The sequence below is a fragment of the Pelecanus crispus genome, chromosome 6 (assembly GCF_030463565.1).
Source record: "Pelecanus crispus isolate bPelCri1 chromosome 6, bPelCri1.pri, whole genome shotgun sequence".
NCBI lineage: Eukaryota > Metazoa > Chordata > Aves > Pelecaniformes > Pelecanidae > Pelecanus > Pelecanus crispus.
Window position 1 is genome coordinate 19,892,213 of NC_134648.1, and position 13,338 is coordinate 19,905,550.

Sequence of the window (13,338 nt, forward strand, 5' to 3'; positions counted from 1 at the left end):
ATGAAATTGTAACACACAGGAGGTGTGTTAATATCGCCTTGTCTGGGAGTGGAGAGGCAGTGTGGTGAGATCAAATTACTTATTGAGATCATAGAGCCTGTGGAAACTGAACTTAGATCTTCAGTAAGTCTAACAAGATGAGTATTGCTCTTTAAAGCAATTAGCTTTAAAGACAAGAACAATACTTCATTAGAAGTCTCCCTTGTAGGGAGAAAATTAATTTTCTTCTTCACTCAGATACTTGTGTGACTGAACACTAAGGTGACACCTTATATGGTGACACCTAATGATCAGTGAACAGAAGTAGGAATGGGGAAATGCTTGAAATATTTAGCTATAGATGTAGACTCAGCCAGTCCAGATGTTTGAGAACTCTGAAGCTACAGCTGAGTCAGTATCTAATTGCTTTTCCTCAGCAAGGAAGTAGTCTTCCTTGTCTCTAGTACCCAAACAACTTTGACGCTGTTGGAAGAAACCTGCTAAAAAGTTGCCAAATGTGCTGCATTTTCAGAGATGCTGCATTTCTGCAGCTCCTACTAATTTCCCTGAGGCTGAGGTAAGGCAGCTTTGCAGGGAAGCAAAATTGCTGTCTCTCCCTGGACAAACCTCCAGACCCTCTTTGTACATTGGTGCTGCCTTCAAAGGAGGCTGAGGATCTGACCACAAAGAAACCAGAGCCAGTACATATAAGAACCCTTTCACTGCAGGCACCAAGTGTATTTCTGTGCAGCTTACCCTGTTCCCCATAACCTGTCACATTCAGCAAGAAAGGCTCTGGAGGAAAGATGGAAATAGTAAATCAGGCTATTGTATTATTTGAAAATAATCTTTACCAAAGGGAATATAGGCTAGGGACTTTTAAGAAGAGAGAGGGGACTTCAGAGCTGACAAGTGTATCTAGCATGTTAATGCGGTAATGAAGTTAGTTCTGCACTGTTTGGAAAACAGCAAATTTCCTTGCAAGGTTTGTGATTAAACATCTAACAGAAAATAATTATTTCCTTGCAGGCACTTAGTCACCAAATATTAAGACACAAAGGGAGAGCCAACCAGAGAAAGAACCCGCTAAATATCACTATTGAAAGCCATTATTATTGTAGAGTCCTCTTAATATTCACTGTTAATTATAGAAACTAATATGTATAAAATTGAAGTACCCAGTGGGAGAAAGTATGACATTTAACTTGCAGAATTCTTTCTCCCTTCAATCCTTTTATACACACAAAAAATTGGTGTTTATTCTGTAAAAAACAGCAGCTGGGGAGAGGAGAGAGATATTGATTTGCATGTGTATCTTGTTATCAAGGAGAAGCAACAAATTAGCTAAAGTACAAAGGAGAAGAACTGTGTTTTGCTGCATATAAGCAAAGATTTCTATAATGAACTTGAGTAAGCAGAAGAGCAATGTTTTCTTGCCCAGGGATGGAGTGGGAGAGAAAGAATTTCTGCCCATTACTCTGAGTGTGGGGAATTGTACCTTATGTAAACTGGCAGAAAATGTTTGCTATGTTGAGTAGAGATTCACATTTGCACTACTTATGCCTACACAAATTATTAGATCAAGTGGGAAATGTATGAACTAATTGAGTATGAAATATTTGGAAGAAATCTGAAAAAACATTAGGCTTGTTAGCATTGCTCTAAAATAATACCCTTAACTTCTTGAAGGAAGTTGTTGCTTCTTCCTGTGTCATTTCACTCTTATTTTCCATCGTTTCTCTCCTTATGTGTCTTAATTTATATTCTGGTGAGGAGAAATTTGATGAGTGGACAAAAACAATTCCTTCACTTTTCTACATTTTTTTTTTCTGAGAAAAAAGAAAAGAGAAAAGCAAAGAAAAGCAAAGCAAAGAAAAGAAAAAAAGAGAAAAGAAAATAATACAGCACATGAACAGGATTCCTACAATATCTACTTACAGACTGGTACTAGGCACAAATATGGATATCACAACTGAGAATGCCACTTGTCCTCCTGTGAGACTAGAACACTAAAATATGATTTGCCTTAGTCTTTATTTTCAAATAATGACTCTGAATTCTGTCTTTTTAAAAATGAGGGAGCAGGGAATTTTCCTATTTGAGAAATAATCTAGATAAAAAAATATAATCTGAATCAATGAAAAAGATGTGAAGATACTAGACTTTTCTCTAAAGAAGAGAGCAGCTTCTTTTTAAATAAACAAACGTTTTGATTTATTCACAAAAATACCTACTGTGGGTAGGTAATTCTGCCAATCAAACATAACAGGCATACATTATAGAACAACTTCGGGAGAAGTTGAGAGCATGCAACTCGATAAAAACAAACAGGTCACCACACTTAGACAAGCTGCCTCAGGGGAGGTTTACATTGGATATTAGGAAAAAGTTATTCACAGAAAGAGTAGTCAAGCATTGGAACAGGCTGCCCAGAGAGGTGGTGGAGTCACCATCCCTGGAAGTGTTCAAAAAACAGGTAGACGTGGCACTTTGGGACATCGTTTAGTGGGCATGGTGGTGTTGGGTTGACAGTTGGACTGATGATCTTAAGAGGTCCTTTCCAACCTTAATGATTCCTAGTTTTTACTTTCATTAAAAAATAATCCAGCCACCAAGCCAGGAAACACGAAATTACTACTCTGCCCTTAATTGGTTTAGTGGTGGACTTGGTAGTGTTAGGTTAATGGTCGGACTGGATGATCTGAAAGGTCTTTTCCAACCTAAACGATTCTATGATTCTATGATTCTAAGAATAATGAACTGCAAAAACATCAGGCAAGGAAGGACAAGCTAAGTAACAGCATGGCAGAAAAAGATTTGGGTGTTAACATAGATCATAGGCTGAACAGGAGTAAACAATGTTACACTGCTGTAAAAAAAGGCAAACCTTACTGCAGTTTATGGCCAGTGTTATCACCTGCAAAACATTTAGTACTTCTTCAGCTCTCCTTGGAGCAGTCTGTGCCCCACCTGAGATGCTGTGTCCAATTTTGGATACTTCAAGGAAGGTGTTGCCCTATTGGGAAAAAAAACAGAGGAAGACAACAAGAAGTATCAGGCTTCATAGAAGTATACTTATAAGGAAAGGCTGAAGGAATTGGGTTAAATTTAGACTGACATTCATCTGAATACCTGAACTTCAGAGAAAAGAAAACTAAGAGGTAAAACAATAGCAGTTTTCAAATACATAAAAGGTAACTTCAGTGAGAGGAACGAGCTGTTTTCTGTGTCTGTTGTGGACAAGACAGAGACATTTTGCTCTCATAACTGTTTGCTCATCTCTTTTGAAGTGCTGTCTGGAAATTGACATGTTACCCAAATAACACTAAGGACAGTCTTTGCACTGCTACAAGTTTCCTGGTGCATTAAAAATACACTTAAGAAATACAATTTGGGAAAAGCATGCCAGAACTGGAGAAAAGGGCGAAAAAAAAATCTTCCTATGATTGTAGATTGCTTTCCTCCTCTGAAGCAGCTGCTGTCTGAAATTGTTTTCAAACAACCTTCTCCTCACCTCTGTGCTGAATGAGCCTACAGAAAAACCTGGCACGAGCTTGATTTGAAATGAAATAACTCCCATTTTGGAGTGGACTGTGTGATGAAGATGTAGTTATAAAATAAATAATGATTCAGCTCTAACTTTCAATTTTGTCCTTATTAAGTTGCTCAGCCAGGTGTTGAAGCCAATAGAATTTGCTTTTCCTCTGTTGGAAAGCTATTTTGAGTGCAGCATGACTGAAGAACAGCCACTTATTAGCTGCTCAGCAGTGCTCTCGGCTTTTCTGCTAGAATCCCCCACAATTGCTCGAACAACACTTTTGCCAATACTCATCTAGCTCAATCAGTAGCTGTAACGCTGGGGTATGAAATTATGCAGCGGTTGCAATGGTGGTAAGTTGCCTGCTGTTTAACATCTCTGTTTCATGGCCTGGTGTCAGGAGGGATGCAACGCTTATTTTGAGCTTCAGTTTGTATTTAATTCTTTCTCTCTTAAGTCTATCCAATTGAATTCCCTTGTAGTTTCAGTGCAGTACGCATCCTGGCTGAAATTCCAGGGAAATGTTGTTGTGTGCTGTTACAGAGTTGCCATGTTTCACGCTGGAGCTATCTTTCCTTCGTGATGAGGGATGTAATCCTTCTGCATCCCAACTGGACTGTGAAGATTAATTAAAGTTTGCAGTGCACTGTGAGTACCTTGCATGCTATTGAAGTGGAAATTATTTTTTGTTAAAGCCAGTCTGAATGCCATCTGGGATTTCCATGTTATTGTTTCAGCTCCGTTGTACATCGCCAAGCTTGAGCTAGTACCATGAACAAAAGATTAGCATTGTGGTCTGTTGTGTGTTTGGTGCTGTGTCCAGTGCGTATATAAGGCCACATACATCCTGAGAAGCCGTCCTCGGCACACTAGGACTCCAAGGGCTTTTTTGTAGCTTGAAGCCTCTAACATCCCTTTCCTTTTTCTGCACTTCCACTCTGGTATGGGCTGAATCCAGAGAGCAGTGGATCCCTTTGTCCTTCTCCACTGTCACCCTTGCCTGCTATTAACTTGAACTCAGCTTTGGGAGACTGCATAAGAAATGATGGTGCAATTGGGCTCTGCATTTTGCAAAACGTGCTTTTTCCCATGCAACAGAATTGTACCTTTGTGTGGCACCTAAAGTCCTATGGGGACATGGCAAAAAGGGCTGATCTTGCCCGAGACCCAAGCCAGTGATGTACGTAACGCATAGCCATTCCACAATATTCTTGTATGTTTGTAACACCTACAGAACTTAACCCAAAACCTGTTTTGCTAGTTCACTGTGAGATCCTTCTTCAATCTCTGCAGGGCCAGATTAATATCTCTGAACTAAACAAATCACATCCATGATTTGTTACTCTGCTTTTATGCATCAGCTTTAGTTCAGCTAAGAGTGCGTTTTAAAACACATTCCTGTGACTTCACTGTCTTTGTAAGCCACAATAAACAAATGGGGTTTAAATGACTGCGGGAACTCCCCCAGTATCATGACAAATACTCATTACTGATAGAAAAAATGGCATAAAATGTAACCACCAAATTCACTTGTGAGCTTTCCCTGGGAAAGAGATCAGCTAACAGTTTGAAGTTCACTTCCTAAGTGACGGATTCTGTTATGTATCTTACCTAAATAAACTGGGAGGCTTGCCCTCCTAAAAGGGCACTATCAAAGAGGTACAAATGTAGTCCTCTCACCACGCTAATTACAGTTCTTTACATTTTTGTAGATCTGACAGGTTTCAGTTTTAGAGTTAGACCCCAATGCTGAGTGCTAAATAAATACCTACCAAAAGTTAGATGCTATCCCACTGAGTTTCATGTTCCCTCACTGTCCCCATAGCATCAGACTCTCCTCAATCTTTGAAGTGTCCCTTCTGGTTTTGTGAACAAGCACAAAATTAATTTGGCAGGAATTCTGCTGTTAACTGTTCTTCAGTGAGGACAGCATCATGTGCATGTCTCTTCTCCCCTCCTCCCCACCATGAGACATTAGTTTCTGTTTTTATGAAGAAAAGCATAGGTGGTATCTACACTTTCAGGTTCTGGAGCCAGCTTAGGGAGCAATGCCTATTTGATAATTTTCAAGCAACCACACTATGTGGACTATGTTTGTCTCTACACATCTCCAACCTGCTGTCCGATTTCAATCAAGTTTTACTTAATGTCTTCAGAGTTATTAAGCTTTTAGAAATTTCATAAAAATAGGCAACTCTTACAGAAAATAAACTGTATTAGTGACCCCACCAGGCAAAGGTTTCAACAAAGGTAACGGTGATCTTTAGCATTTGGCCTGGTATTAGGGAAGCAGCATGGAGAGCTCAGAAACATGCGTTGCCTCTTACCCAGCCAGTAGCTGGAAGGAAGGAGATGAGGTTATAAAAAATGTGAACAGAAGGCTCCAGGTAAAATTTCAGGGAATATGGAGCTTACAACAAATCTGTAGGAAAAGTTAAATAGAAAAACGTAGGACATGAAACAGAATGTCAAAGCAAAAGAGAGGATGGAGAGGAGATGCAAAAGGGGTAGAAGCATTTAGGAAAGAACAGATGGGGCAATGGAAAAAAGGGGCAGGTTTGGGTAGCAGAGATTCTGGGAGTGATAGATGAGATGACGAACTAGGAAGAACAGAGAAGAGTCTGGGAATCAGAATCAAAGAATGATACAGGAGAAACTGACATCTAAATTTTTATTAGAATATATATGCAATTTATTGTCATTATAGCTTCTTTAATTACCTATCAACCTTTTTTTAATGATGCCCATATGTTGCAAATAACAGGGTTTTATGACTTTTGTCTCTCACCTTTCCCATGGCTTACATTCCCACTTTTATTACTACATTGACATCAGATGCCTCGCCTAATGTTTTTGCACGAGTACTCCCTATTTGTGGTGATATCGCACTTGGGGAAACAAAACCACCTGTCTCTCCTGGTGGAAGGCTACTTGCTGTTCTTGTGGATGTCCACCAGATGGCAAAGGCGGTATTTTTGTAGAGTTTCCAGGCCACCTTCAGATACTGATTCACCCCAGGGAGAGCGGGGGCTTGTTTTACAATAGATCCTTTACTGCATAGATTAAATATGGTGACTAAAAATAAGTTATTAGATTCTATGTGGATTTTCCGGGAATAAAAATAAAAGAGGGAAATAAAAGATGCAGTTAGAAAATGGTGGTGCTCTCAGGAAGACACAATGTTCACTCTAGTCCCTGTGTATCTCTGTATGAGGAAAACAAATCTCAAGAATCTCTGAGTTAATATTACTACTCTTTTCTGTTGATATAGATTTTATTGAGACAATAACGTTTTCTCATGTCTAATCTGTTTGAAATTGTTGTGACTAGACTAGGTCTTAGAATTAAATCCACGGTAAGTAAAACTGTAACCGCCCATGACTTACCTAAAACTAATTTCCTAGCTCCTATGGTTATAGACATAAGAATAGCAATCAGGCTTGTTAACTCTCTTTCCCCCCCACCCTGCCCTCACGGTGTCAAGATGGTAATTGTGGAGATAAGCACTGATCTTCTTCCCTTACCTCTGTGGGGTTTACTTACTGTGTTAACCATGTTGGCTCAAGAAACTTCTGTCATTTAATCATTGAAACTCGGTTGCATGTATATACAGTATGAAGAAACGGAGAGTTTCCTGAAAGAGGCTACATCTGGATAGCATTTATTATAAACTAATGTAACTGTCAGTACACAAGCTTTGTACAGACAGGGCGCATATCTTGACATTATAAGATGCTGAATGTTCTTAATCACTTAGCTTAATTTGACATTGCGTTACCCCTTCATATAGTGCACTATCTCTGCTGAAAGGCCTATACAAGAGGCAATGAAAAAAATCTAGCCCCTTTGGCTTCCTCCAAGAAACTTGGCCCCTTCTCCCTGCAAAAAAAAACCCTATGTCAAGACTGTTTAGAGACTTAAGCTAAAAAAAGAGGGATGAATTTACCCTTCTTTTTTAAGAAAAAAAATCCATGTCTTTCCAGGTTTTGTTTCCTTTCTAGTGGTGGGAACAAGAGAAGGATGGTTTGCTGCTTTAGTGGTTTTGTAGGTTGACCTGAATTCTGCTTCCAGCAGAGGAACCATTGGTAGGGGTAGGTGGAAATGTTACAGCCTTTCTCTTCAGCTGGCTGGTTGACTTACAGCTGGCATCAACTATATTCGCTCAATGGCCCCCAATCAGTTATATCCTGTAGTACTCATTTTTCTGAGTATCAAGACACAAGTAAAAAGATCAGTCTATTCCCACTCCAAGTGGATGTTAGCGTAGTGTGGAGAGAAAAAAAAAAAAAGCTGGTGCTATATTTGGAGCGTTCCTAATTGCGCTGTGCTATTTCCAGCTGCCGAAATCTGCGCTAGAATTTTAATGAAGAGCTAAATTCGTGCAGCAGATCCTAACAACAGGACACAGTTATGCTATTTGAATAGGCTTTGAAACGATCAGATTTTATCTTTTGTTCTTCCGCAAGGGGCTGCAATTGCTCAGCCCGCTGAAGGAGGTCACAGTCTCTGCTTCGGAAAACCGCTAACACCGGGCCAGCTGTCCAGAGGACTGACTGGGCGAGGCAAGAAGTCGGTTCCTTGCAGGCACCGCACCCACTGGCAGGGGACCCGGCGGGGAGCCCCCCACGCAAAAAAAAAAACCCCAAACCCGTTTCTTCTCCGCGTGGGCGGGGCGAGGGCGCCTCCCGCCCCGAGGCGTCGGCCCCGGGGCCTCCCCGGCGCCGCGGCGCCCCCTAGCGACTGCGGCGCCCCCCGCAGCGTTCCGCTCCGTTGCGGCGGCCGCAGAGCAGAAGAGCGCATGCGCCGGCGTGGCTCCGCCCTTCCCGCTCCCTCCCCGACGGGTGCGTCGGCAGGCGCATGCGCACGTAGGGGTGGCGGCGTTCCCCTCCTCCTTCCCTTGGCGCATGCGCACGGCGCGGCTTTGGAAACCGCCAGAAGGGGCGGGGGAGGAATGCGTTGCTGCAGGCACGCGCGGCGCTGGGGGCGGGGCCGGGGTCAGCTGACGCGGGAGCCTCGCACTGAGTGACGGTTAGCGGCGGCCGTTGGAGCGGTAACGGTAGCGACGGCGGCGGTGGCGGTGGCTTGGCGGGCGGAAGGAAGGGTCTCGGCCCGAGGGAGGCGCTATGGCGACCACCGTCACTACTCAGCGGGGCCCGGTGAGTGCTGCCGGGTGAGGATCAGCCGCAGGGGCCTCTGAAAGGTTGTCTGCCGTTGAATCTTGCGACTGCACCACCTTAGGCTGGTGAGGCCCGGCTTGGGCCCTTCTGGGCTTCGGCTTCTGTCCCTCTCCCCCTCGGCCCGGCTCCTGCCAGTGGGCCTGGGTGGGAGTGTGACGCAGCCTTCTTGTCTCCCTCCCTCCCTTTCCCCGCTCGCGGCCCGTGGCAGAGAGGAGAGAAAAACCCTCTCTTCTTCCCCAGACTGCCGTGATACGGGGGCAGGGGGCGGGGGAAATTCTGCCCTTGCGAAGAGGCTTTGGGAAAGGGGGAGGGAAAGTCCCTCCTATCTGCGTGTAGGGCTTGAAGAGGCTGTTCTGCCCGTTCTTTGTCTAAGGGCCTTCCGAAGGAGGGAACGGCTTAAACTAAACCAAAGATAAACCTTTTTCTCTTTAAAGTACAGTAGAGCTTTGTGTTTTCATGGTTGGGCTGGGCAGATTCAGGTGTCTCTCCACCTGAAAGCTGGAACGTGAAACGTGCTGAAAGACGCATTTAATGGTAGTATGTAGGTGTATGTGTTGGGGGGGGGGGAAGAACTGAGCAGTCTTGGAACCAATTTAGCAGTGTTCTGGGAGTTAGTGTTGATAGTTTATTGGGAATGTGTTATTGTCTAGTTTTGCCCTGGAATAATCTTGCCCCACACTGGGATGTTCTACGGTGTGGTGTATAACTCTGCGGTATAACATCAGCTCTCGATCGATGTGCTGTTCCTGTCCCTCCTGTCTGGAAGGATCTGGTGGTAATTGGCGATACGATGTTGCTCTGCAGGTGAAGTAAGATTTTCATAAACAATCAATTTAAGCGCTGTATTTTATTTTCTAGAAACAGTTCCTTTTTTTGTGTGTCTCTGCAGCCTTGGTGAAAGACCAGAGGAGTGAATTATTAAACTGCTAATCTTGAAAAACTGCATCACTGTCTGTTGTTATCTCATGACAGTAATATAATATGATCATCAGTTTAATTCCTTAAAATGTCTTATTTGTCTGGTCTTCCAGAATAGTTTCCTTTTACAATGGATTGTGATGATGATTCTGTTGTTGGAATAAAAGTTAAAGTGGAGAATTAAGGTAAAACGAGTGAATTAAGATTTTTGTTCTCTCTTGGTATAATGAAAAGACAAGGACTGCTGTTCTGGTTGAATCTGTGGTGAATTAGGTAGGTGCTGTCCCCAAAGGCTTGGTGTTTGAGAGTTGATGGTGTGATTGCACCCAGATAGAATTCTGTCAATATGTAACAGGTTTTACTCAAAAAGAGCTCAAAATCATATAAATACCTTTTTTTCTTATGTGTTCCTAACATTGTTGTGTATGCTTTTCTTCCTTGTCCTAACTACTTCAGAGATTTGAATGTTTTCAAATGAATGAATAAATTATGCAATATTAAGCTGCCATTCACAGGTGAAGATGCTGATATGGTACATGACAGCCTTTCTTAATTATCTCTAGAGAGGAAGACAGAATTCTACTTGTTTCTAAATACACAACTGCATTACAAATGAATAGCCACTAAATGGTGCTAAAGGGTTGGGAAACATGTTCTCTTTAGTGCTGCAGAGAACAGTTCTGTACCTTTCTGTTTGAATAGGCAAGAAAATATTCAAGGCTGTTTCATGCAGGTAAGAAAACAAGGTACGCTGCTATACTGTTGCCAGTCTTGTTCTTATACCTGTGCTTTCTAGTTTGTGACAAATGTTTATTTGGTGAATAGTTAAAACTTCTGATTGCTGTTTAGATGTAACAGAACTGGAATTAATCCTGTTTGTTACTGGTAAATATTCTGCTGGAATATAGATTTCACTGGCTGTTTTCAGGATGTTATAGAATTAGTGTGTTTTCACATTTTGTGATATTTTGAGAACAAACCAGCTTTTGGAATCTAAACTAAAGCTCAATATGTAAGGGCTGCTAAATGATAACTTTTCCAAATGAGAGGTATCAATGAATGGTTTGATCAGGCTTCAGGTTAAGTCTGAGAGACCAAAACATTGTGATTTGTGATTCCTTAGCTAGCCAGGCACACCCAAAATTAATCTCTGTGGTTATTCACCATGCTGGTAAATATCTTAGGTCATCTAAAATTAGATCAAGTACCAAGCTAAGACTACTTAGATTTCTGCTCCTAATTTCCCTAACAATTACTACTCTGATGATTGGAAATCTTCTAATGGGCAGGCTTTATTTATGATTACTTCTCTTTTCTTGTCCTAATACTGTCATTTAACTATGTAAGTTTTATTGTCTCTGATTTTACTTGAAGTTTTGTTTTGAGACTCTTCAAAACTTTGATATCTTTTTCTGAACGAAGGTGACAAAGAAGCAGTTTCTGTTTGCGTTGTTCAGTATCGATATATGTTATGCTGTCACGTGAGCAATTTTGAATACAAAGTCCCATCACCAAAATAATTGTGTTGATAATTCTGGGTATAGCTGAGTATTTTATTAGATATTTTGTTTCTTATTGGGATGTGGGTATATGTAGTATTAAAATCCTGATCTGTGAAGGTGGAAATTTCATGAAGACCCATTGTTGCAATGACTTTGGATTTCAGAAGTTGTTTAAAAAGTTGAGGGAGTAAGATGTCACTGAGTTTTTTCTAAGCAAAATGTGAGTTAATTTTTAAGTGCTGTGATCTGATCTCGTGTTCCTTTGACAGAAAATGTTGAGGGTGGCATTGGTAATGCTTTGAAGTTCTTGCTCTCTAACAGATAAGACAAGTACCTTAAAGCACAGAGTGCCTTATTTTCTGTTGCATCCAATGGCATTTTCTTTTAACCAAGACTTGGAGAAAAGGAATATCTGTATTGGTATGTCTAGAGGTATAGAAAAAATCAGAAGCCTGTTCTTGGAATTGATAGCAATCACCCTTCTCCCTTAATGTTAATCCCAATGTGAATTCATGGGTTTCCTCATTTTGATCTGTTTCTATGTCTTTTTCTGATCTTATTCCTATGTTACATTGAGTGCAGAGCAAATCCACATAGCTCAAGTGTGCTAGAAATGCTTCTTGAATTTGAGGTGTCTATGGACACTCACCCTATCTTTAATTTTTAACTCATGTTTGAATACAATAGTTCCTGCCATACTTAGCAGGAATTCAAATTATTGTTTTAGTGAAGAAGGGAATCTTGTTTTGGCTGTAAGCAATGGTTCATATTGATTTATTCTTCAGTAAAATCAAACTTTTTTTCTTTATTAACAGTTGTGTGTTTGTGCTGTGGAATGTATTTTGCAAATACTTAATGTTAATGTCGTGGACAAATTTATATATGCTGGGAAAATCCAGAGGCAGTAGCTTGTGGTAAAATACTTAGTCAAGACTAAATATAGGTCTTGTAATTGGGGGGAAGGGAAAATACTATTAAGGTGATGACAATAGAATCATAAAGCCTTTGTAGGTAGACACATGGAAGCAACGGAAGTGACAAAGTAGACGGGAAACTTCTGGCGACAGGAAAAAAGAATAAGAACAGGAGAATAAATGTCTGGTACCTTGCAGTCTGTGACACTTTTTCTTTATTTTGGTGACATTTAAAAAAACACCACACCCCCCCCAAAAAAAACCCCAAACACCCAAACCCAAAACAAACAGCAAAGATCTGTCAATGTAATAAACTTAATTGCTGTTATATTTTTTCCTTTGTCCATCTCTGAATTTAAATTCTGAAGTAGAGCCTTTGGCTACAATTCTGCAGGAGTTTTAACTGGGGATGTGTCATGCTGTAACGTGAGTTCTATAGAATCATAGAATAGTTTGGGTTAGAAAGGATGTCAGGAGGCCATGTGGTCCAACCTCTTGGTAAAAACATGGTCAATTTTTAATTCAGACCAGGTTGCTCAGGGCTTTGTCCAGCAGGATCTTCAGAACCTCCAAGGTGAGAGTTTTTGCAGTCGTCTTAGGCAATTTGTTCCTATCCGTGGTTGTCCCTGTGATCAATTTTTTTTTTCCTCCTCCTTATTTCATGTCAAACCTCCCCTGTTTCAGTTTGACAACTGAGGTCTCCTTTCTTCTTGCCTTGCATCTCGGAAAAGAACCTGGCTGTGTTTTCTTAATGACCTCCTCATAGATGCTGGAAAGGTGCTACGAGGTGTGTCCTAAGTTTCTTCTGCTCTAAACAAATACTTAGCTTGTCCTCACAAGTCTTGTGCTACAGCCCTTTTCATGGGCCATCTTGGTGGATCTTTGGGCTCACTCAAGTTTATAATTATTCATGTACTGCTGGGCCCCAAATGGGTTGCAATATTCCAGATGTGGTCTAACGAGTGCTGAGTAAATGGGAACAATCGTTTTCCTCAGCCTACTGGCTAGGCTTTTGTTGATCCAGTATAGTATGCTGTTAGGCTTCATTGTTGTGACAGTGCTCTGCTCATTCATGTTTAGCTTGCTCTCCACCACAACCCACATGTTTTTGTCTGTAGAGCTGCAGCCCTGCCAGTTCTCAATTCTGTACCCATGCAAGGGATTTTTCTGTCCAAAGTACAGGACTTTGCACTTGTTAAATTTCATGAGATTCTTGCCAGTGAATTATTCTATCTCTCTGGTCATTGGTCCTGTCCTCAAGTATTCCAGTCATTCCCCCTGAAATTTGGTGGCATCCTCAAAACTGTTAA

The 13,338-nt window shown here is 41.3% G+C and overlaps 1 protein-coding gene across 3 annotated transcripts in view; it reads left to right on the forward strand.

Annotated features, from left to right (window-relative positions):
* The first annotated feature begins 8,564 nt into the window (after positions 1-8,564).
* The window catches only part of TOLLIP (toll interacting protein), a 28,952-nt gene continuing 24,178 nt past the window's right edge, over positions 8,565-13,338 (forward strand). For 2 of the 3 annotated variants that reach the window (XM_075712401.1, XM_075712403.1), the window contains exon 1: positions 8,565-8,673. In XM_075712401.1, the coding sequence (XP_075568516.1) occupies positions 8,641-8,673 (33 nt within the window). In that variant the 5' untranslated portion in view covers positions 8,565-8,640. Of the gene's footprint in view, positions 8,674-12,770; positions 12,816-13,338 lie in introns of those variants that run through there. The other variant, XM_075712402.1, reaches the window with a different exon arrangement.